We start from the raw sequence: 26,156 nt of genomic DNA on the forward strand, positions 1-26,156 counted from the left end.
TTTTAATGCACATTATTCACAGCGGGGCCCACAGAGATGGCTCCCATCTCAATGATATCTAGTTTCTACTAAAGTTGTGGGTTATTTTTACAAGTATGGTTGTACATGAACATACAAATCAAATTTTAACTTGAACTTCTAGGTATATTTCATTTAAAAGTTCATCCAACTCCACTGATTTGGTTAAACTATCAAAGGTAGAAATCATGCTTGGAAACTATAACTAACAAGCCTGTATTAAACATTAAGGGTTTTTGATTGCATTTTATTCATTTTTAAATATCAAATGTAGTAAAATGTATCTTATCCAAACTTCAAACTTTAAAATAAATGTCACCTTAAACACATGGGCCACACCCATTAAGGATTAATATGTTCTTCCATTACTGTGGATTCATTATTATTCGTTGGATACCAATTTTCGGGCACAGTCAAACCACGAAATTAAATATTCAACGAATGATAATTTTTCTATAGGTTTGTATTCAGACTTCAGCAAAACCACGAAATTAAATATCCACGAATATGCAAGTTTTTCTTAATCCACGAAAATTGGTACCCACGAAAATAAATGAATCCACAGTATGTGTTTGGATATCATTCTATATTCAAACTCTTGGATTACCTACTCCATAAATTAATGTCTTACAACAATACTTTCACAAGATGAGGCCTCAAAAGGATAAATGCACATTGCATATTATAATTTAACTTATGCCTCAGACAACAGATAGCAGTTCCATAATATATTTTTATTTGACAGGATATTGAAATGACAATTGGTTAAATCCTGAGGGAGGATCTTCATAGTCTTTCTTCTGTAGCATGGCAAAGAATTTAAATCTATCTCCCATCTTTTCTGGATTGGTAATCATATCAAATCCTGATATCAAATTCTTCTTTGTGGCCTGATCTTTATTTTGCAAAAGCATCTGCAAATGAAGATTTAATAGAGTTAAAAGTACTTGTATGCTTTAAACAGATTCTGTGTAACTTCACCCTGTCTAAAAACCATCCACTAGATTCAAGTTACCAGAAAAATTAACTTTAGTCCTTTCAAACCTAAAAGACTGGAAAGAATGTCATCAAGTAATTCTTGACTCATTCTCCTTCCTACAATTCTTAAGGCAGGAAAGAGAAACCTGATAATAAATCATTGGATTAATAACATTAATGGAACCAATTTTCAAACTATTTTGTTTTTAAATGAAGGGCTTATAAACCATAAAGGACAAAACATATTGCCATCCAGGAAAAGAATCAGAGCTTTGCATGAAGAGATATATTTATTAATTTAAAATGTTCACTTTATAATCATTCCATACATTAAATTAATTGACCTTTTGTTTATAGTAACTGACAAACTGATAGTCAAAAAAACATATTATTGACCAATGAAACATGCAAATGAAGTCAAGGTTGTATGGAATCTTCCAGACAAACATGTACATCTTATAATTATTCCTTACACCAAATATACTTTAAGTATTGCTTATTGTATCTGAGATACAGACTTGACCCCATAACCAGATCTTTGCATGAGAGAGATGTGTTCCTTAATGTTATTAGCTGATTATACCCTCTGAGATGAACATATTGTTATTCTCTCATATTATTATTCTAGAAGTTTATTTTTACAATATTATTCTTACCTTTAATCTGAGATGGATTCCCATATTCTGAAGAAACTCTCTTTGGGATATAGGTCCAAATGGTGAAACTAAAACAGATATCATATTGGTTAACATATTTTCTAAAAAAAAAAAACAATATTCTAAAATTCTACGAAATTTTTGAATATCAAATTTAACATCATGTGCAATTTACAGCAAATAATATAATATACAAAAAATCAACTCGTATCAAACATAAACTAAAAGAACTAGCCAAGGAATTTGTTTTTGTCCCGGCCGATAAAGCTGCTAATAATATTATTATTGTTTGACGTAAATTTTACATTAAGGTTCTGAAAAAGGAAATCACCAATTCACCAACATTCCAACTGACTCCATTTTCAGAAAACAAAATCTGTAACAAACATAAACTTTTAGCCACCGCTTTGCAAGCAGAGTCAAATACAATGAAAGTCCCAACTATGTATTGGCTTCCGAAGCTACACAAAACCCCTTACAAATATAGATTTATTTCGTCTTCAAGCCATTGTTCAACTACTAAATTGTCTATTCTTCTTACCAGCACACTTGGCACAATTAAAAACCTGATAATAAATTGTTCAAATAAGGCCTTCGAAAATAGTGGAATAAATTACTTTTGGAGTGTCAAGAACTCGTTGGAAGTACTTGATAAATTGCATGCTTATATTGGTGATTTTGAATATGTTCGAAGTTTTGATTTTTCTACCCTGTATACCACATTGCCTCACATTCTCATTGAGAAAAAATTCACACACCTAATTAAATGGGCATTCAAAAAATCAGAATGTGAATATATATGTTCAAACTCTTTTAGGTCATTTTTTAGTAGCAATAAACAAAAAAACTATGTTAATTGGACATGCTTTGATACTATATATGCCCTTGAATTTTTACTAGATAACATTTTTGTTCGCTTTGGGGATTCAGTATATCGTCAGATTATCAGAATTCCAATGGGGACTAACTGTGCACCACTTATTGCGGACCTGTTTTTGTATTGTTATGAGTTACAATTTATGACAAAAATAAGCAAAGACCCATCGAAACAACATCTGATAAACAAATTTAATAATACTTTTAGATATTTGGATGATATTTTGGCTCTCAATAATGACGACTTCAGTATGTATATTAATGAAATTTATCCTGTTGAACTTACTTTAAATAAAGCTAATACTAACAATGACCACTGCCCTTTTCTCGATCTTGATATCTATATCACTAATGGAAAGCTGAATACTAAAATTTATGATAAAAGGGATGATTTTTCATTTCCTATCGTTAATTATCCGTTTTTAGATGGTGACGTTCCCTTGTCACCATCTTACGGTGTTTATATATCTCAACTTGTACGATTCGCTCGTGTATGTAACAATGTTTTAGATTTTAACGAGAGAAATTTATGTATTACTGAAAAATTATTACACCAGGGTTTTCGATATCACAAACTAGTCAAAACATTTACTAAATTTATCATCGGTATAAAGACATCATTCGTAAATATAGCTCAACATGCAGACTTCTAATACGTTCAGGTATTTCACATCCAATTTTTTATGGAAATATTCTTTATAAAGCACAAAGGTGTCAGTATTCACCTCAGAAACTTACAAAACCTTTGAATAGACTTATTAAGAAGGGATATAATTACGATACTGTTGTCAAGTCATTAAAGATTGCATATTTTGGCGTTAATATTGAGTCACTGATAAGGTCTTTGCATCGGAACTAAACACATTTATTCTAAATACAGTTGTTGGCATGACACGGGTTATGTTCTTCTCATATATGTTATGATGGTATGATACTAAACCCCTAACGGGAAGGATTGTGCCTGATGTTCATATGATGAAATCATAATCATTCAGTCAGTTTAATTGAAGTCTGGAGCTGGCATGTCAGTTAACTGCTAGTAGTCTGTTGTTATTCATGTATTATTGTCATTTTGTTTATTTTCTTTGGTTACATCTTCTGACATCAGACTCGGACTTCTCTTGAACTGAATTTTAATGTGCGTATTGTTATGCGTTTACTTTTCTACATTGGTTAGAGGTATAGGGGGAGGGTTGAGATCTCACAAACATGTTTAACCCCGCCGCATTTTTGCGCCTGTCCCAAGTCAGGAGCCTCTGGCCTTTGTTAGTCTTGTATTATTTTAATTTTAGTTTCTTGTGTACAATTTGGAAATTAGTATGGCGTTCATTATCACTAGACTAGTATATATTTGTTTAGGGGCCAGCTGAAGGACGCCTCCAGGTGCGGGAATTTCTCGCTACATTGAAGACCTGTTGGTGACCCTCTGCTGTTGTTTTTTATTTGGTCGGGTTGTTGTCTCTTTGACACATTCCCCATTTCCATTCTCAATTTTATATTAAACTAAAGCAGATAAAATGAAAATGAAAAAAATATATAACACAGTATTTTGTATTCAATCTATGTATAATCAATAAGTAACTAACTTGCTTTGGTTGATAGGCAAAGGTGACGGAAAAATGAGAAGTCTACATCTGCTGTTAAATCAGCTGTTCCTGGGTCACACAGAACATCATGTAGTCTATGTTGCTTAAAACTCTAAAATATAAATAACAATTATAAAAAGCTACAGAGAGCATTCAATTAATGGGAGATAATCACATCAAAATACTGGATTATCTCCTCTAAACATTTTCTCACAGTTTACAGGAAGTACACCACTAATTCATGGTCCCATTGCTTTCTATGTTGAATTCCTCCGTTCCAAGAAGGAACACCTCTTTTGTTTTAAGTTCAAATAAAGTGGCAATCATTGCATTTCAAAGCAACACTTTATGGTGTCTTCTACTGAAAAAATCAACATACCTTACATGGCATATAAGAAAGAACTGGTTCCCGGAACTTCGGATGTACCAAAACAGGTACTTCAAATCTGACAAACAGACAAAATGAACCCTCTTTTTAAAATTTGATGCAGCTTTTTTAATATTCATGATTAAAAGTCCAAAAGTTCTACAATGATCACCAGTCCTTCAGCTGTCATTTCATACCAAAAATACCTAAATATTCTACATATTTTGGAAGTTACACTCATGCGTAGGAACTATTTTGTGTTAAATATGTACTACTTTCTGGTATGTGCTTTCTGGCCGGGCCTTAATTAGTGGTGTTACACCTATAACAGAACCTAACTTGCTATATTGACTTGAGCATTACTTTATTTCATTCTATGATCTATTTCAAGCAATAAAAAACATATAAAGCTTTAGTCCAAATACTATTTTACTAATTTTAAGCTCAAATTGGACTGGTAGTAACATATGGGTTATTCAAAGAAAACTGCATATGGATATTACCAATGGCAAATATACATTTTTTATTCTCAATATCATTGTTTTATTTATTAATTTCTATTAGGAAAGATATGTGCTTACCAATAGTAATTTTTTTATCAGAGGTTCTTCATTAAATAAAAATATGTTAGTCCAAATTTTAGACATAAATGAGAAAATTGTCCCCCCTTTTTTCTTTAAATTGGAAAATTGCTTTTATTTAGTATAACCATAATTCTGTGGTTAAACATAGATTATTAAGAGCAATTTATATATCCCTCAGCTAGATAACTTGCTAAAATAGTTCAAAATTGCATGTACATTGAGATTTTAGAATTCTTATATGAGTATATACCATATGCCTAGATTGTAAAAGGCTACCATAAGAAAAACAATAAAACTTGAAAAATCATATGATTATGTTGACCAAGAGCTATTTTGTACCATACACAAGTCATAAAATGCATGCTTTATTGATTTCAATCACAAAAAATGCAAAAATAAGAATTTTGAGTCAAGTCTTAACTGCATGCATGTTGTATGACCATAAAAGGCTAAAATACTTGAGTATGCCAATTAAGGATGTTTGCTCCTCCACTTTTTGCATTTTTGCCAGATTTTCGAAATCCTCTGGTTTTATCAATGTCTTACCATTAAAAAAATTTGCCAACTAACCCCTACTTTTCTTTTCATATTTTTATTACATATTATTTAAAAAGCCATATTTCAAAATCTAATGAAATCCTTATTATTTTTTCATAGTTTTTAAACAAAAAAGATGCCAATGTTAAATGAAAGAAAAATCTAGAGAGAATTATTTCCCACCAAATTTTCAACGGCTTATATCTCGAAAACAAGAACGAACCCTCCATTTTTTTCTGCTTTTTTAATTTCTTTATTTATATACTTTCACATTATAATGGTCTTTGAAAAAGCTTGTTATCTTTAAACAGAGTAGCGAACATCCTTAAAGAGCTTAAATTTCCCATTAACAGGATGGTTCACCAAAAAAAGATGATTAAAGATGATTACTAACATCAAATTTGACTTATTTTCATTGGAATAGGTACAACTTCTAAAAAATGGATTTCTGATGATTCTCTGTAATAGGAAGTACACCACTAAGACCCTGTTCACACTAGCATTTTTTTTTATCGATCTAATTTGAATCGATCTAAATAAAACCAGTTAGCGTTCACATTATCTTTAATCATATCGATCTCTATCGGTCTAATATGAACCACTGCGTTCACACTACAATTAAAAACATAATCGATCTAACCTTTTTGCCCGTAAAACTGTAAGCACTGTGTATAAATAGAACTGATTTATCAAATTCATGTGCTGATACACTGATACACACACACTTGGAAAAAAAATTGGATAAAGTTATTGTTTCTCTTGAATCACAATTTAAAATTTTGATACTGGTGTTATTGCAGTTTTCTTTAATTTTGAAAAAAATAACTGTAGCAACGAAGTAACAACACGACGCCAGAAATACTGCAGTTCCTGCAAAGAAAAAAAATCAACATAAGAAAAGAAGACACAGACTTCGCAAATCTATGCTATGGCGAGGACAACATGTTTACAGTTTGTTTTAAAGGTCTTTTAACAGAGAAATATGGGTTAAACAACGAACCTCTGAGATAGTTTTGCCGCTATACATGCGCATACGTTATCTTCTATTCAATCGTACTAGTTTAAACCGATCTCTGCGTTCACATCTAAAGTAAGATCGGTTTACTTTAGATCGATTCAAACTAAACTACCTCTTTTGGTGTTTTAGTTTAGACCGATTGAAGATCGATTCAATGCGTTCACATTAGCCCTTAAACCGATCTAAAGTGAACCGGTCTAGTTTAAATAGATAAAAATGTCCTAGTGTGAACGGGGTCTAATTCATGGTCCCATTGCTTTCTATGTTAAATTCCTCCGTTCCAAGAAGGAACACCTCTTTTGTTTTAAGTTCAAATAAAGTGGCAATCATTGCATTTCAAAGCAACACTTTATGGTGTCTTCTACTGAAAAAATCAACATACCTTACATGGCATATAAGAAAGAACTGGTTCCCGGAACTTCGGATGTACCAAAACAGGTACTTCAAATCTGACAAACAGACAAAATGAACCCTCTTTTTAAAATTTGATTCAGCTTTTTTAATATTCATGATTAAAAGTCCAAAAGTGTTCTACAATGATCACCAGTCCTTCAGCTGTCATTTCATACCAAAAATACCTAAATATTCTACATATTTTGGAAGTTACACTCATGCGTAGAAACTATTTTGTGTTAAATATGTACTACTTTCTGGTATGTGCTTTCTGGCCGGGCCTTAATTAGTGGTGTTACACCTACAGAGATTTGTACTGTGTGCTTTGCATTGCTGCATAATAAGGGCAGCATAATATTGTGTGTATATGGCAGTAAATACCTCTTACTAAGAACATCAAAACATTATTGCAGAGCAGAGTAAAACATTATAATTTGAATGTGCAAAACCTTTTGGATCAGCACAAAAATAGTTTGTATTTCTTCATTCTGCTTCACTAAAGTAGTTTGAACCTATTTTTATATTCATTTTATCTCATAAAGTTGCAATAAACCTAAAATTATAAAAAAAAAGTAACCTGATCAAGTTATAATCTGATTTTGTTCCCAAAATACTCTTGTATAAATATCCACTTACTCTTAAGGTATCTGTTTTATCCCCATCATGACCATAGTCAGCAATTAAAGCACAACCTCCATTTTGTTTAATTCTCTCAGCAATTTGTAGAATGATCACTCCTGAGTATGGAGCTACTTCTATATGTTCCCTCCTATCAGCTGGTCTGATATGCTAAAAAATATTAAATAAAGTTTAACAATAATATCATATAAAGTTTAACAATAATGTCATATAAAGTGTAACAAATATATAATATAAAGTTTAACAATAATATCATATAAAGTTTAACAATAATATTATATAAAGTTTAACAATAATGTCATATAAAGTGTAACAAATATATAATATAAAGTTTAACAATAATATCATATAAAGTTTAACAATAATATCATATAAAGTTTATCAATAATGTCATATAAAGTGTAACAAATATATAATATAAAGTTTAACAATATTATCATATGAAAACATAATTTTCTGTAAACTTAAAAAAGGAAGTTTACACTGCATACATATAAGAATAATACTGATTCATCTATCATGTGATGTTTGTTAAATAGTCTCTCTTGGTTTATTGTGTTGTTGGGTTGATTCATCTATCATGTGATGTTTGTTAAATAGTCTCTCTTGGTTTATTGTGTTGTTGGGTTGCATTCTTGTTGACATACAGACAATGTCTTCTTTTATTCATATAGTAAATATATTTCTACAGCCAAACTATATTGAAAGCACCATAAGGTTAATTCCGAAACATTATCTCATAACATTTAAAACTTTACATTTTTTTATCCAAGCTTTATTTGGTTTTTAGTTGACATACTGCCAAAAATAGTCAAGGTTATGAGAGATTTCACTGTTAAGTTTCACTGTATACTACTAAAACCTTCTCTCTTCTTTGTCTTATTCCCTACAATGTTCTTATAAAAAGATTTCTTATAAAAATATTTTTTAATTTCTCTTAAATATCCTGCAGATTTTGGAGTTAATCAAAAAGACTTGAGCATAAATCTAAAGGGGACATCAAAATACCATGTTCTCTTAATATTATTATACTTACCCTTAAATATCCCGTTGAGTTTGGAGTTGCACCAGGGGACAATACATATCTAAACTGGTTTGGTGACTCTGTAACAGGATTTATATCTATCATAACTTCACACCATCCTTTATCTGCAGTCTTCTGTTGTAAAAATACATAAGTTAATAGTAAAAATAATAGTGTGCAGAAAAGGGATTACAAGTCATTCATACTTTACCACTTTACCAAAATAAAGTTCTCATGATTGATGTAATCAAAGTGCTGGATAGCACCTCTGGAAAGTTTGCAACTGTAGCTGTGTATTATTCATAAAAGGTTATAGACGTGTATTATTTCAAATATGTATTTCATCACAGCTTGGATGTTTTAAACTAAACCATTGTCTTGTCAGTAATTATCAATAATAATTTTTTTCATGTTTGTCATAAAAAGTTTTGATATTTTCTATTGCAACCTAAAACTGTAGATCTAAAATATTGAAATATACAGAAAGCTCTGATAATTTCTTTTTAAGTACCCATGCCATGTCAACATCAAGGGCCTGTGAATTAGTATTTTTCTATTGGTTTAGATCCTTCATATTTGTTTTTAGTTAATTAACATGTAAGTTTTTTTGTTTGAATTGCTCCACATGTTTCCTATCGGGGCCTTTTATAGCTTTCTGCATGTATATGGTACAGATATTTCCCATTATTGACGAGCATATGGTGGCCTATAGTTATTAATACATTTTCCTCCTTTGAACTCTTTTGGATAGCATTGATTCTTTGCAAAAAATACCACATCCTTTTTTATAAATAAGACAGTTACAGTAACTTAAATCAATACAAATGTAATGAAAGTGAATTTATATTAAAGGCTTTTATCTAAAATAGGGAACGTGTCCATGGGACACAAATGATGCCCCCGCTAGCATTAATGTTATAAATGGTCACAACTCAAGAATTGTAAATGTGCATGACGCTACCAAAATGTGTACTTGATCTGAGTTATGGGGTAATAAGCATTGTGTATACATTCTAATTACACAGTATTGCGCAATAGATTTGTTAGATCTTGACATTTGTTTTGTGTCAGAAACCTATATATTATATCAAAAATTTGATCGCAATCCAAATTCAGAGCTATATCAAGCTTGAATGTTGTGTCCATACTTGCCCCAACTGTTCAGGGTTTCGACCTCTGTGGTCGTATAAAGATGTGCCCAGCGGAGCATCTGGTTCCATTTGTAACGAGGCACAACCCTAGAGCAGTAAAAATTACTCCACCAAAATTCAAGATTGATCTTTGTTTTATTGTTAAAAGTATTAACACTGTATAAATTTCATAACATTTGGTTGAGCGAACCGAAGTTAGATAACTGAAACGAAAATAGTCAGCAATTTTTTTACATATGTAAAGGGGCATAACTCTAAAATGGTATAACTATCGCCACCAAAATTCAAACTTGATCAGTGTTTGTGGTAATGAGCATTGTGTATAAGATTCATAGCATTTGGTTAAGACAAACTAAAGTTAGAGAACAGAAACTAAAATTTCAAGCAACTTGCCTTTTTGTAAAGTAGCATAAAATGCTAGAATGGTAAGTGACGCAACTAAAATTCAAACTTGACTTGTAAATTGTGGTAATAAGCATTGCGTATAAGTTTCATACAATTTGGTTCAGGCAAACTAAAGTAAGAGAATAGAAACGAAATACGGTGGGAGCATAACAACAGCAGTATGACCACAGGAATAAAAAGTTTATATACATTAGATTCATAGAGGTGCTTATAACCTGTAACACTTTTAGTTGCTGTTGCTGTTGTGAAATTAACCATTGTCTTATGAGTTAAGAACATTTGAGAATTTTTGTTTTAAGCCATTCATAAGATATATTACGGTAATCATTGCCTCTGTGTTTGGGTGACAAAGCAATTGAAATCTATTAATATAGGGCATGGTATGCCTTAAAACTTTTGCAGATGCACAGGCCGCTGTTTGTCTGTAATCTATCTAAATTTTGAGGTGAAAATGCAGCCATTTTAGCCAAAGGGTACACATCATGAACCTTATAATCATTTCCACAGGTACTTGTGGACAGGATACCCTTTGGGTGCCCCTGAGTGGGAGTATCCCGAATGACCCCCCATGTAGTTTAATTTTGATTTATTTTTCATTAAACGTTTATTTAAATTGTTTTCACTGGGAATATATGTCGAAGTTACTGACAAACAGCATTTGCGATTTTTGCCAGTCGACTGATATTCTCTCTATATACATATCAGTCGACTGGCAAAAATCGCAAATGCTGTTTGTCAGTAACTTCGACATATATTCCCAGTGAAAACAATTTAAATAAACGTTTAATGAAAAATAAATCAAAATTAAACTACATGGGGGGTCATTCGGGATACTCCCACTCAGGGGCACCCAAAGGGTATCCTGTCCACAAGTACCTGTGATCATTTCTATAGAACTTGTCTTGATATCCTGAGCTATAATATTCGAAGAAGTGGATGCTGACTCGGTTGCTTTTAATACAGATGCTATATAATACGAATTTACAATAACACACCAGAAGTGGTATGATGTAAATTATTGGAAGAAGACTGAAGAAGAACTGACATTGGGTCAATGTTTTTCTGCTGTCAGTTTGATCCACTTGAGCATGCTGAACGAGTAAAGTTCCTTATACCCACATTGAAACAATTAGTATTTAGATAACGGAATTAAGTTTTCAAATGATTTTTGGCATCAAAATCTTCCGATCGATGTTTAGACAAAAACAATGCATTTTTTTTTTATTAAAGCCGGTCATTTTTACCTTTACTCGTCCTTGGCGTGAGACGTTAGACATATAATATAATTATCGAGTATTTTATATTCTTTCACCTGTGTTTTGTTTAAACAAACCATTATCACTTTTCAATTATCCGACGGCTTGGTCAAAATGTCAACTTGTTCTCGCATTTTAATCAGTCATTCCCGATTCTTTCGATACACTCGGGATTTTACCACGTTTATGTACGTACATATAGTAAACAGGTAAAAGTAGAGCGGGGAAATGTTCATTCATGAAATATTCATGAATGAATGAAAACGCAATCTCGCATAGATTTCTTGTGATTTTCTCTACAGCGCATGGCAGATCTGCGAAGTAGTGTTTGTAATACTCATTTTTAAAATGAAGTTAAATTCATCTGAATCGTCGGTGAATATTCATTTCTTTTTATTCAAGCTGTAATCTTTTCAGTCAAAACAGTAGTTACTCAAAATTTTAAAAGAATCTTCCAAGAATCAGAACTCAAACACTAGTACTACACTATCTCGGAGCAGAATATATTGCGATAATCTGTCAACGGGAAGTTTGAGGCCGACGCCTAAGGAAAGTAGCAATAGCAAGCTATAGCAAACTTTCCAAAAACAAGAATGTGTCCAAAGTACACGGATGCCCCACTCACACTATCATTTTCCATGTTCAATGGACCGTGAAATTGGTTAAAAAACCTGATCTGGCATTAAAAATCAGAAAGATCATACCATAGGGAACATGTGACCTAAGTTTCAAGTTGATTGGACTTCATCAACTTCATCAAAAACTACCTTGACCAAAAACTTTAATCTGAAACTCTGACTTTCATTTTCTATGTTCAATGGACCATGAAATTGGGAAAAGAATCTGATCTGGCATTAAAATTAAGAAGATCATACCATAGGGAACATGTGACCTAAGTTTCAAGTTGATTGGACTTCAACTTCATCAAAAACTACCTTGACCAAAAACTTTAACCTGAAACTCCCACTTTCATTTTCTATGTTCAGTGGACTGTGAAATTGGGGTAAAAAGTCTAATTTGGCTTTAAAATTAGAAAGATCATAAGCAACAGGTGTACTAAGTAAAAAGTTGATTGGACTTCAGCTTCATCAAAAACTACCGTGACCAAAAACTTTAGCCTGAAGCGGGACAGACGGATGCGACGGACGGACGAACAAACGAACAGACGCACAGACCAGAAAACATAATGCCCCTCTCTTATCGTAGGTGGGGCATAAAAATATAATAAAATGAAAAGACAAAACTTATCCTCCTAGAAATCATGAAATCTTAACCCTGCAAAAGTGAAACTTATTTTCAGTCATATTATTTTGTTTTGTCTTTTATCATTGGTAAAGAGCATTGTGTTTTTTTTTTACTGATATCTGTTGTCTTTCTTTAATGTCAGTAACCAGATAATAGAGAGGATAAATTAAAGAAGTAATACAACCCTACTTTATGTCAAATGTCCTTAGCCAAAGAAAGGAACCTTGTTAAAGATTGTTGTTTCTCAATGTTTTGGTCCATTAAGGATTTGGTGTTGATGATTTCAGAGCTTATATAGTCTCTGAAATATGAAATGAATAGTTGTAAACAGATATATCATGTTAAGGAGGGGTATTTGCGAAAAATACCAGTCGAAAGAATGTTAAATTTCACGAGCCGTAAGGCGAGGGAAATTCATTCTCAAGACTGGTATTTTTCGCAAATACCCCTCAAGAACATGCTATATCTGTTTAATTACACCGAATGTTAATGTTCATAATTACACCTTATGTAAGAATCCGGGGTTTTGATTGGTTAATAGCCAGTGCATTTTTCACCAATTTACTGTTATCAAATGAATATCGTTCATTTTTAACGCCGCCGGGGTATTTGCCAAAATGATATGCCTTTTTTACCCTCTCTGCCGTGGTATTTGCCAAAAAATACTCTATCCGACTGGACGCTTGTAACGTCACGATCATCAATGTGTTTTAGTACATTAACATTCGGTGTAATTAAACAGATATATCATGTTATTAAGGGGTATTTGCGAAAAATACCAGTCTTGAGAATGAATTTCCCTCGCCTTACGGCTCGTGAAATTCAACATTCTCTCGACTGGTATTTTTCGCAAATACCCCTCCTTAACATGATATATCTGTTCAAAAACACATTGATGATCGTAACGTTACAAGCGTATAGAGTATTTTTTGGCAAATACCATGGCAGAGAGGGTAAAAAAGGCATATCCTTTTGACAAATACCCCAGTGTCATTAAAAAATTACTGATATTCATTTGATAACAGTAAATTGGTGAAAAATACACTTGCTATCAACCAATCAAAACCCAGGATTCTTACATAAGGTGTAATTATCTATGAAATCACATCTTGACCTCAAAATGTCTTTATTTGGTTGTTTATTTTTTATGCTGTTTTGGTGACATGTTACCCTTTATTCTTTTAATCACATTTATTATAGATTATAGAATACTGCTTGAAATAGATCTTACCTGAAATTTACATATAGGAAGAGCATCAAAGAACTCGTGAGCCAGGTATAAAGAATGTTCTGATGGTACATCATGAAGTAATTTATACCAATAGGCATTTATCCCATACTTTGTTTTACACTGATAATAATGTTTAGATATCTTCTCACTAGAATCAGGAGTTTCTAAATCACTTGAATTATATCCATCTGTTAGCCTTGATGCCTGCTCACTTGTCAATTTTACTCCGGTTAATTTTTCTATCTGTATCTGAGCCAAAACTGGACTGATTTCCACCATATGTAGTGACACTGATTCGTTAATTTCTGGAAAGTTTTTAAAGACCTTAAAATATATGTGCAATTATTTATATACATAAATTGTATATCTTTCTCACTGGACTATATATCTAAGGACATTAATATATTAAAAAAACATATAACTTCTTTTTTTTAACAACATAATAATATTTATTCATCAAATCTTGCATGTTACAAATTTTACCAAAATTCCAAGCTTTCTTGATTAACCCAGTTACACTCTACTCCAAGAAATAACTTAGTATTTCATCTTTAGTATTTTGACATGTAAACTATCTTTAACTATTGTAAGTAATTATTGAAAAACTATTCAACATGTCGTTTTTGTATGATGTCAGAGGAGTGAAATTCATCCATCCATCCATCTTGACCTGTATTCAATGGTTCATTACATTGTGTTACAATCTAAACATATTTTGTCTAAATATCATCTGGGAACCAGAAAAATAATAAATCTAACAAGTATGTATCCATAGTAGATGGACTCCCATGAAATTGGGGTCAAAGCTGTAATTATGCATTAAATTAGAAAGATCATATCATAGGCAGCATGTGTTATAAGTTTCAAGTTCATTGGACTTCAACTTCATCAAAAAACTACCTTGACCAAAAACTTTAACCTGAAGAGGGACAGACAAATGAATGGATGGACAAAAAAAACAGACAGATTAACAAACAGATGCCTCTAGGTGAGGCATAAAAATAGTTAAAGGGTAAAAAACATCAAATGATTACACTAATTTATGGGCATAGCTCTCAAACAATATCTACCAAAAATGTCAATATGTTATAGTACAGAACATTGTGTTCACATTTTAAAAGATTCAGTATAGTCATTTTTTAACTGGTTGAACTATAAACTACTGACAAATAACTGAGTTTTTAGGGAAACTGGAAGCAAATAAGCTGTGAATTAAAGAATGCATCTCATGGTATAGCATTTCAAGAGATGCTCTGATGTGCAGTTCACAAGAAAAATGTTTTACAAATGTCATTGGATAAGTGGACATAGGGGAAAACATATGGACGGATTGACAGACAAGGTTTAAATAGTATGCCCCTTCTTTTTGAAAAAACTAGAGATAGACTGTCAGGCAGGTAGTACATGAAGATAAAATTTATTCCTAAGTACATACTCTAAGTACATCATCAGCCAATGTCCCCCTTCCTGGACCTAACTCTACAAGCTGGACAGGAGACGGTGACTTATTCTTCATCCATTCATCTACAAACCAAATACCAATCATCTAAATAAAAAAAAAAACTAAATGTACAATTATACTGATTTACTCACATTATAACTTAGCTTGATCCGTGTATGTTTGTTGTAGTATATGTCCAAAACTTGCCATAAAAGTTATGATATTCTACTAGAATTCAGTAATACCAGAATAGGAATATTCTTCACATTACATGTGAGCATAGTAATTTAGTAAGGTTGCAATTTGATATTTGATTTAGAATTGAGAATCATGAGAATTAGAAGATAGTGGACAATTTTTGACAAACAAATGGCTGTTATGTTTTTCTTTTACTGTTTTTTTTGGAGAGGAATCAGTTGAGCCACTGTCTGAATCAGCACATATTTGGTATCATGAATCACTTTCCTTCATGAATACAGTCTATCATAAGTTACTATGACAATAAAATTGAGAACGGAAATGGGGAATGTGTCAAAGAGACAACAACCTGACCAAATAAAAAACAACAGCAGAGGGTCACCAACAGGTCTTCAATGTAGCGAGAAATTCCCGCACCCGGAGGCGTCCTTCAGCTGGCCCCTAAACAAATATATACTAGTTCAGTGATAATGAACGCCATACTAATTTCCAAATTGTACACAAGAAACTAAAATTAAAATAATACAAGACTAACAAAGGCCAGAGGCTCCTGACTTGGGACAGGCGCAAAAATGCGGCGGAGTTAAACATGTTTGTGAGATCTCAACCCTCCCCCTATACCTCTAACCAATGTAGAAAAGTAAACGGATAACAATACGCACATTAAAATTCAGTTCAAGAGAAGTCCGAGTCTGATGTCATCAGATGTAACCAAAGAAAATAAACAAAATGACAATAATACATAAATAACAACAGACTACTAGCAGTTAACTGACATGCCAGCTCCAGACTTCAATTAAACTGACTGAAAGATTATGATTTCATCATATGAACATCAGGCACAATCCTTCCCGTTAGGGGTTTAGTATCATACCATCACCCGTGTCATGCCAACAACTGTTTTTAGAATAAATGTGTTTAGTTCCGATGCAAAGACCTTATCAGTGACTCAATATTAACGCCAAAATATGCAATCTTTAATGACTTGACAACAGTATCGTAATTATATCCCTTCTTAAGAAGTCTATTCAAAGGTTTTGTAAGTTTCTGAGGTGAATACTGACACCTTTGTGCTTTATAAAGAATATTTCCATAAAAAATTGGATGTGAAATACCTGAACGTATTAGAAGTCTGCATGTTGACCTATATTTAATAATCTATTAAAGATGTAGGGACTTCAAAATCAATGTGTGACCATGTATCCAAGTAAGGTTGCAATTTGATATAAAGTTTTATTTAACATGCAGAGATGACAGACAGACTGATGAACAATCAAACAGTTTAAAACTATAAACAAAGGTTACTTTAAAGTTTGGTTACATTAAATGTTATTTCAATTATTGAGGTCAATATAAACTAATGCTTATGAAATCGTATCAAATTTTTCTATTTTTCAAAAGTGATATTTGTACCTCTCCAAACATCTGACTGATTTCAGGTGATGTTATAAAGTCTCCTTCTTGTCCAAATACATCCCTTGTCATATAATATCCCTGTAATAGAAATCATCACAATAATCATATATTATCCCTGTAATAGAAATCATCACAATAATCAAGAGTTGTCATTGACAGACAGGCAAAGTTAATATATTAAAAGTTTTACATTGTAGAAAGCATGGTATTGTCCATCTGTATCCATGGTAGTTAACATGTTTAACCTCTATCTAGAAGTTCTGTGATAACAAGTGAAACTGCAAGCTACTGCTCACTGATGATACCCCCACCCAAATGTATAAGTGTTTGGTAAACAGGAAGCTATTTAGTGATTAATCTGAAAATGCATCACAGCAGGTATAGCTGACTTATATAAACCCTGATAGTTTTTTTCACAAATCCGTATGATGTAGTTCCTGAGAATGATGCAACGAAAAATATGCAACATTTCAGGGGGGAAAAACTCCAAAATAGGTGAACAGATTTTTCAAAAATTTTGAGACTAGATTTATATAGAACTGAATGCTGCCCATTTTAACCTTGTCATTTTATCTTTAATTGCTATATTTGTTTTAATAAAATAAGCCAATACTACAGTTAGACACCTATATTCTGTTTATGAACAGGTCGGCAATGTCAGTGGATCAACTAGGAGAAAGATCATAAAATTTACAGAAGACATCCTATAGATGAAGCAGACAAAATCAGCGTTAAAATCTATAAAGCAGTTTCAGAGGAGAAAGTTTTAAAGAAAAGTTTATAGACAGTTGATGGATGCAAAATGTTGGCAAAAGCTCACAAATCCCAACAGGCCATGTTAGCTAATTTAAATAGAAATTCAAAACATAACATGCTTTAAGATAATTTCAGTTCCCTTTCATTCATATATAAAATCATTACATCATGTTCAACCATTGTCCTTCACAAATGAACATCATTTCCTATATAACATAGTGCGACGGTCACGTATTATTGCCATTGATGTTGTGTATAAGACATTTATCTCCAAAGTTATAAAATCAATGAGAACATATAATTACAGGGGAATATAATATCTCCAACAGCTACTTACATCCTTCCTTTGGACTTGATTGGATAGTTGTCTCATTGGCAACTATACTACTTATCCTTATTATTTATCATGTCTCATTGGCAATTATACCACTTATTCTAATTATTTATCAATACCTCTGATGGACTGGTAAGAACTTCTCTCATGTAATCAGCAACTGTAAGGGGACCTGTTGCCTTGATTTTATTCATCAAGCCCTTCATTATTTTATTTTCCTTCAGCTTTGTACAGTAACTTCTTCCATGTTTGAATAATCCTAAGCCTGTAATGCATGAAAAGTTAGAATTATGATCTGATTAACAGAAGATATTTGTAAACTACACTATATATTACTGTGGATTCATTTTTATTCGTGGGGTATCAATTTGCATGGATTTCCTTGGTTTAGACGAAACCACAAATTAAAATGTTCAACAAAATACAAATGTTCTATATGCTTGTATGTAGACATTGACAAAACCACGAAATTAAATATCCACAAAAATGCAATGTTTACCATGTTTACTGAATCTAAGAAAATTGATACCCAAGAAAATAAATGAATCCACAGTATTAGCCATTTGATATTTTTTGTTGCAATGGAAAATAGTACATCTAAGTGATGTGTGTTGGTTTGCTGTCTTATTTACAATAACCCTCAATCCCTTTTCATTCATATCAATGTTTCATTCCAATGATGTGTAAAGGATATCTTTGGAGAGAAAGAGAACTACAATTATATCACATCTCCTTGTTTTCATATTAACCAACTATTTTAACGTTATCATATCATAAAATATCTACATGTAGCTATTAAACCAGGTTTAACCCATCATTTTACTATTTGGTGTAATTACTGTTGGGGGCAGATTCAGGATTTTTAAAAATGACCACTGTTCATTATTATAAAAAAGGCTAAATGTTGTACTACATACTACATAAATGACAATATCAATACAACTAAAAAATAAAAGTACCAGTATCTATCTATCTATCATAAGGGCGTGATACATAAATGACAATCTTTTCAGTGAAAAACATAATTCGCAAAATAGCCAATCCAATCTCATGCTGTAACTTAGTATAAACAATTATGTGGCATTTTGAAAACTGTAGTTATTAAGGTTTATGACCCCTTCTGTTGCCTGTCAATTACAAACTTTTCAAACTGAAATAGTATCAAAACAGCAAAAATAATGAATAATAAAGATGAACCAAATTGTACATATATATCAAGGGGAAACCTCATGCAAACCATTAATATTTTTAGTTTAATTGCATTTAGTAGAAAAAGAGAATTTGGTGAAAATGAAACCTAGATTTTTGTAGAAAATCTAGACTTTAATACTAAGATTTTTGTTATAAAATTTTCAACACAGATTACTAACTTGTTTTTCTATGATCAGCTAGCGTTTATTGTTTACAAAAAGTCATAAACAACTTTTAAATTCCAAAACACCTAGTGCTGAGTCATCATAGTCATTAAAGGGTATACTTGAATTGATCCATATTTATATTTGTTTTAACCAATATCTAAATTTATAAACTAGTTTTAAAGAAATCATTTCTAGCACTGCATGCAATAATCCTCTATCTATCAAGCATCGAATTGCCAATTATGAGGTTACAAGGGGAAAGGCTGTGGATTGTCTATAAAATTTCCATATTTTTTAAGTATTTAATCAACACAAGGGTACATAGTCCTTAAGGCATCATACAAAAAAGTAAAATAGCCTTTAAAGACATCATAATTATTTGGACTATAAGTAACTCAGTTGAAGGACAAACATAACTTAAATCAAGTATCCGGTTTCATCATGTTCATAAAGCTAATTTACTGAGTTATAATGTTATGTGTGATGGGATTGTCCACCTTAGTAAATGTGGTAGATATGTTAGACTCAGATTGACGTCCGGCCTCTAATCGACGTCCGTTCCTCAAATCGACGGCAGTTTCTCAAATAGACGCCCAAGTCTGACGTTACATTCTCAAATCAACGTCCAATATTTTGATACTCTAATCGACGTCCAGTATTTTGATACTCTAATCGACGTCCAATGTGACGGCATGTATTGAGAAAACTACGTCCGATTGGTTTTCGTCGTTTTTAATCAATGTCCAATATCAATAATCAATAATTAAAAGTACTGGAAATAATTGCTTACACTTATACATGTACATGTTTGTATGGTTTAAACATTTATACGTATTTCCATATAGATTTTTTCAACCCGAAACAGGTATCATGCATATTAAACTTTATCAAATCGATCTACAAAGTAGTGTGTCATTCTTAATCATGTTAAAATGACATCCATGGAAGTGTATGTCAAGGAGAAAACAACCTAACGACAAAGAAAACCGAACGACATCTACGGGGCATTATTCAATCTTTAACCAATTGACAAAATAAAGAAGTACAGCCAATTTTTTTATGCCCCACCTACGATAGTAGAGGGGCATTATGTTTTCTGGTCTGTGCGTCCGTTCGTCCGTCCGTGTGTCCGTCCGTTCGTTCGTCTGTCTGTCCCGCTTCAGGTTAAAGTTTTTGGTCGAGGTAGTTTTTGATGAAGTTGAAGTCCAATCGACTTCTAACTTGGTACACATGTTCCCTATGATATGATCTTTCTAATTTTAATGCCAAATTAGAGATTTTACCCCAATTTCACGGTCCACTGAACATAGAAAATGATAGTGCGAGTGGGGCATTCGTGTACTGAGGACACATTCTTGTTTTTAGTATTATAATTCGGACTCTGTAAGATATTTTTCAACACATTTCTGTTCTACACCTGTAGTGAAACTTATACGCAATAAATTGGCATTATGTTTTATGTAGTGCTATTACACTACTGTTCCAGGTAAAGTACTCACACAAATGTTTAACCCGACATATTCTTTATGGTCCTATAGTGAAGTGGTTTCCGATGGTTTGTGTCTGACATACTTATTTTTTTTATAAATAAGACCGTCAATTTTATAATTTGAACTGTTTACATTATTCACGTCATACTACATCTCCTTATTTTTCATGTAACCTCTAAAATAAATTAAAAAAAAAATGATATCACAACCTGTTAACATATTAAGTCTAGTATGACAATGTTTATATAAATCTTTAAAAAACATTTTTTGAAAATAGATTCATTTGTCGCACATAATATGTTCAAAGGTCTAAAGATTTCAGCTGCTGTCGGTTCTGGTCAATTTTCAATTTTCTGTGTCCGAAACGGACGTTGATTAGAGGACTTACAAATTGGACGTCGATTAGAGAAGCCAAAACATGGACGTCGATTAGGTAGACATAGCATTGGCCGTCGATTTGGAATGTTATTTTATTGTGACGTCAGATTTGGACGTCGATTTGAGGAACGGACGTCGATAAGGGACTGGACGTCGATCTGAGTCTTACAGATATATAAAATTGAAAATGGAAATCGTGAATGTGTCAAAGAGACAACAACCCGACCAAAGAGCAGAAAACAGCCAAAAGCCAACCAGATACTCCCCAGGGCGCAGCTTTATACGACCACAGAGGTCAAACCCTGAACAGTTGGGGCTAGTATAGACACAATATTCAAGCTGGATACAGCTCTGAATTTGGATTGGGATTAAATAGTTGACACAGCATAGGTTTCTGACACAGAATGAATGTGGTCTAATGAACTTAAAAATTTTTTTTTGCTTTTGAGCAATTCACTATGCTGTTGAATATTAATCCTCTCAAAAAAAAAATATTTGAAGAAATTTTCTTTTTAATTTCTATAATCTGAAATGAGAAAAAAAAAAATTTCACCTGCCCCTTTCCCTTATTCCACAAATAAACTCAATTCAGATTTCTAATGGAGTTTGCAACAATAACTACTCATTTAAATACACCATAAAATATTAAAATATATGTCATACTGTCATGGTTAAAATTAATATTAGTTAATAGTAACTTCTAAAAAAATAAATGGGGAATGTGCCCCCACTAGCATATAACGTTATAACGGGACATAACTCAAGAACTGTAAAAGTGAAGCTGCCAAAAATTGAACTTAAACTGAGATAAGAGGTAATAAGCAATATATATACATTACATTAAATTTAGTTGAGACAAACTTAAGTTAAGAGAACAGAAACTAAAAAATTCTTCAATTTTTCCATTTGTAAAGGGGCATAACCCTAGAATGGTAATCAAAGTGCTTGTTATCATTGAATGGTAAAGACTGCTTTAATTTATCAGTTAGTAGTAAAGTGAAAATTGCATTGTATATTGTATATAGCATTGATTTAAGTTATTTCAACTACTATTCTGGACAAAGAAAGATAACTCTAATTTCCAAAGAAGATTTCATAAGGCATTGGTTTTAGTGATTCAACAACCATTTTGGACAAAGAAAGATAATTCCAATTTATAGTCTTGAAACAACAAAAATGCTTGTTTTTGGCCCTTTTTTGGCCCTTTACTCCTAGACTGTTTGCCCCATAACCCACATTATATATCCCAACCTTCTACTCATGGAATTAAACATTGTGGTACAATTTCAGAATAATTGAAATACTTATACACAACTTGTTATACTGACACTAGATAAATGCTTGTTTTGGGCCCCTTTGGACCCCTAATTCCTAAACCATAGGGACTTAATAATAACCCCTAAAATATATGCCAAGCTTCCTTTTGTGGTTATAAACATTGTGTTAAAATTTTATTGATTTCTATTTACTTATACTAAAGTCATTATCCGGAAACCATCCGTCTTCGAATAACTCTGATGATGAGGACGAAGATGCTGACGACATGATACCAATCTACGAACGCAAAAAATTTTGCGGTTGTATAAAAAGTGGCATAACTCAAATACAACTTAAGGTTCAGGTTAATACACCTTATCGCTATTTGTAAAATATCTGACGCCACAAGGGAAATGTGATTGTTGTTGACTTCAAAAGTTCAAGCGGCCAGGTCAGCCGGAAATAGCGATAAGGTGTATTCATAAAGCCATGATATTCAATTATATTAGAGAACAGCAGACTGATACAGGCAGTGGGACGACTGATAATATGGTTTAGTTGACTATATCCTCAGCAACACTATTAACAGACATGATCAGAGATATTCAGTGTTATTAAAATGATTCACTTTTAATTAGGCCAATTAAAATTAATTGATAGATTTTCATCCCCGCCCGCCCCTCTGAAATCGTCCCGCCCCGAATTTTTTTATTTTATAAAATTTACGATTTCCGGATTTCGTTCATTCCCGTTACCGGTAACCGTTAAAATTTCGTTACATCCTCAAAGCTTCCTGTTTCAAATTTCGGTTTTGTACCTCAAGTAAATCTAACAAAAATGATTAAGTCGACCTTTCCGCTGCTCTATGATGACAACATCATCTTCCGAGAGTAAAGATTGATAACGAGAATGACGTGAAATATTGGTGTTAAGAGAAACACGCTGTTTCCAAGACTGCAAATCGCGGTATGTCACAAATTTCTGTGATTAGAAAACTGCGGACTTTTTTATTTAAGCAATGACTTTGTCTCAGGAAATTTAAACTGTAAATGATACCCAAAGCGCAAGATTCGTGGAAACCATTGATACAGAAAACATGACTGGATTATAGATATTGAAATACAAGCACGAACTTGTCAGATTTATGACCGTTTATTGAAATTAAAAAGTCTACTAACATATGCATTTTATTTATGCAAGCCCTTTGATTTTACCCATGGTTGTCTTTTTATGTTGACAAACAGCAAATGTCCCAATACACCAAAAAAGAGTCATTAAACAACAACTTTTTTTTATTATTAAGTTCATGTTTTACATGATAATTATATTTTCATCTTGCATATAAAGTACCAACCCTATTATTTTCAACACTCTCTGAGTTTTCATTTTATTCTGTACTCATAATAATTGCGTTGCATACCAATGCATTTGCTTCATTTTATGGGAATACAAACCATTGTTTAGAAACCCAAATACATTTGGTGTAGGTAGTCTAACTGAAGAGAGTATTTCTCACACATTTTTGTTGTTAAGTTTTTAAAGCCGAAATTAGATATATTTATTTAAGGATTTGAAAAATTATGTAAGATTCCTCATACTTGTGTATATAAAAAGAAGATGTGGTATGATTGCCAATGAGACAATTATCCACAAAAGACCAAAATGACAAAGACATTAACAACTATAGGTCACTGTACGGCCTTAACAATACATGATATAAGCTTATTATTACACTTGCATATATGAAGAACTCGTCACAAAACCTGCAAAAGGGTTTCATATGAAATAAAATTTAAAAAATAAAATCCTCCCACCCGCCCCTTTTTTTTCAAAAATTTGGATGAAAATCTACTATATAATTAATTTTAGTTGGCCTTATATGAATAATATCATCAATATCAATTTATCTTCAGTAAACAAAATTCCCTAGAAATGACCCTGTAAATACTAAATATATACCATTGCGTCCCAATACACAGTGTGTAATTTTACTGAATGTCAAGGATGACATATTACTGAGATGGTCCCTTCTGCCTGTGGTTATGTTACGGTTATTGTTTAGATCCTTTCAAGTAATGCCACGTTCGTTTTTAAAATATTTATCCGCAACGAAAAATATTGAAATATTCAAGAAATTAAAGTTAAATATCATTTTCTTTGTGATGATATAAAATATATTTTGTGTCATCGAGTTTTTATATATTGAAATGATTATTAAAACTTTTCATAACAGAAGAACTATATTTTGGTGGAATAACATCCGCCGAGGTGTTGCAGGTCACCAAAATAAACACGGGAAACACAAATCATGTGAAGTTTCGTGAAAAGTGGAATGTTATTTAATATGAAGCTTGTCATACTTTTGAACATTTTATTTTTACATGAGTTTGTAGCGATAAATTATAGTAGTGGCTCTGTCAGTGGTAATTCAGAGGGATGTTTTTGTAAGGTAAGACAGTTAGACACTGTTGAGTGTTGTTTTGATTTCTTCTACAGTAGTTCTATACTATAGTTTACAAATTACAGTACATAGTTATAGTTGTCTAATATAAGGATGATGATTACTTAATGTTGCTTGCAAGGAAATAAATTATTCTCCCAGAAAAGAAAAATAAGGGAATTCAGGACTCTGTCAAATATGGCAATATGGTTTAGTTAATTAGTTTAAACATATTTATTTAAAGTGGATTAGGAAACAAGTTTTGCAACTTATATTAATCCCTTTCCACTTTATGGGTGCAAGTGCTGCCTTGTAGCGGCATTAGCCTACTCTTTTTTCGAAAGAAATGAATATCTAGCATCATCACACAATAAAAAACATTGTCATTGATAGGTTGTGACAGTTAACCATATTATTTATACAATACGCATAAGTGCACATCCCTTAATGATTGAAAGGGGAAGACATCTTAATATTCCTAGAGAGAAAAGATACTGTCCTGTCTGTAAAAATGGGGAAATTGAGGATGAACAACATTTCTTATTAAAATGTAATAGACATGATAGATATACCTCAAAGCGAGAAATATTAGAAAATAAAATAAATGTTATATTTCAAATACAGCGTAACATTACTGTTGATGAAAAAATATCTCTATTGGTTAATAATACCTCTGCATTATTACTTAGACTGTCTTCCTCTTTCATATCATGTATGATCAGAGTGTCTAAATATAAGAAATAGTGATCTCATATGATACATCATTTTGTAACTTCTCATAATAACATGATACATGTATGTTATCATGAAACCTTTCATTCTACCATGTCAATTATTATAGTTATATGTAATGCCATAGGTCTTAACCATTTATTATTAATGAGTTTGTGCCAATAAAAATATTTGTATTTGTATACAATAGTATAAAATACAGTAGTATATAGAATAAAGGAGTATAGAATAGAATACAGTAGTATAGAATAGAATACAGTAGTATAGAATAGAATATAATATTTTATTTTCCAAATTACCTGGACCATAAAGCTAATATAAAACAAATTAGTTGAAGCACAATGATTGAAGTTGTTAAGGTTCATGTGGACCCTTTGACTAAATGTGTGTTT

The 26,156-nt window shown here is 32.1% G+C and overlaps 2 protein-coding genes across 5 annotated transcripts in view; one reads left to right on the forward strand and one right to left on the reverse strand.

Moving 5' to 3' along the window:
- Nucleotides 1-737: 737 nt before the first annotated feature.
- LOC143067029 (protein arginine methyltransferase NDUFAF7, mitochondrial-like) lies at nucleotides 738-24,659 on the reverse strand. Its single transcript, XM_076239966.1, has 10 exons — nucleotides 24,552-24,659; nucleotides 18,229-18,374; nucleotides 17,017-17,097; nucleotides 15,400-15,510; nucleotides 13,965-14,288; nucleotides 8,689-8,811; nucleotides 7,650-7,802; nucleotides 4,115-4,226; nucleotides 1,653-1,720; nucleotides 738-932 (listed from the first exon to the last, which is right to left on the reverse strand). The coding sequence occupies exons 1-10, from the start codon at nucleotides 24,601-24,603 to the stop codon at nucleotides 753-755; spliced, it is 1,350 nt and encodes a 449-aa protein (XP_076096081.1). The 5' UTR covers nucleotides 24,604-24,659; the 3' UTR covers nucleotides 738-752.
- A 183-nt stretch (nucleotides 24,660-24,842) lies between these two features.
- LOC143067028 (ERO1-like protein alpha) overlaps nucleotides 24,843-26,156 on the forward strand; it is a 29,259-nt gene continuing 27,945 nt past the window's right edge. For 3 of the 4 annotated variants that reach the window (XM_076239962.1, XM_076239964.1, XM_076239963.1), the window contains exon 1: nucleotides 24,843-25,041. In XM_076239962.1, the coding sequence (XP_076096077.1) occupies nucleotides 24,925-25,041 (117 nt within the window). In that variant the 5' untranslated portion in view covers nucleotides 24,843-24,924. The remainder of the gene's footprint in view (nucleotides 25,042-26,156) is intronic. The other variant, XM_076239965.1, reaches the window with a different exon arrangement.

This window comes from Mytilus galloprovincialis, chromosome 3 (genome assembly GCF_965363235.1).
Source record: "Mytilus galloprovincialis chromosome 3, xbMytGall1.hap1.1, whole genome shotgun sequence".
Classification (NCBI taxonomy): Eukaryota; Metazoa; Mollusca; class Bivalvia; order Mytilida; family Mytilidae; genus Mytilus; species Mytilus galloprovincialis.

Coding starts and splice junctions, on each gene's coding strand:
- LOC143067029 (XM_076239966.1), bottom strand. CDS start 24,603: ATGTCATCCTTGACATTCAGTAAAATTACACACTGTGTATTGGGACGC. Junction 18,375..24,551: donor CTGTGTATTGGGACGCAATG/GTATATATTTAG, acceptor CATGCATTACAG/GCTTAGGATTATTCAAACAT. Junction 933..1,652: donor GAATCCATCTCAGATTAAAG/GTAAGAATAATA, acceptor CTTCATTTGCAG/ATGCTTTTGCAAAATAAAGA.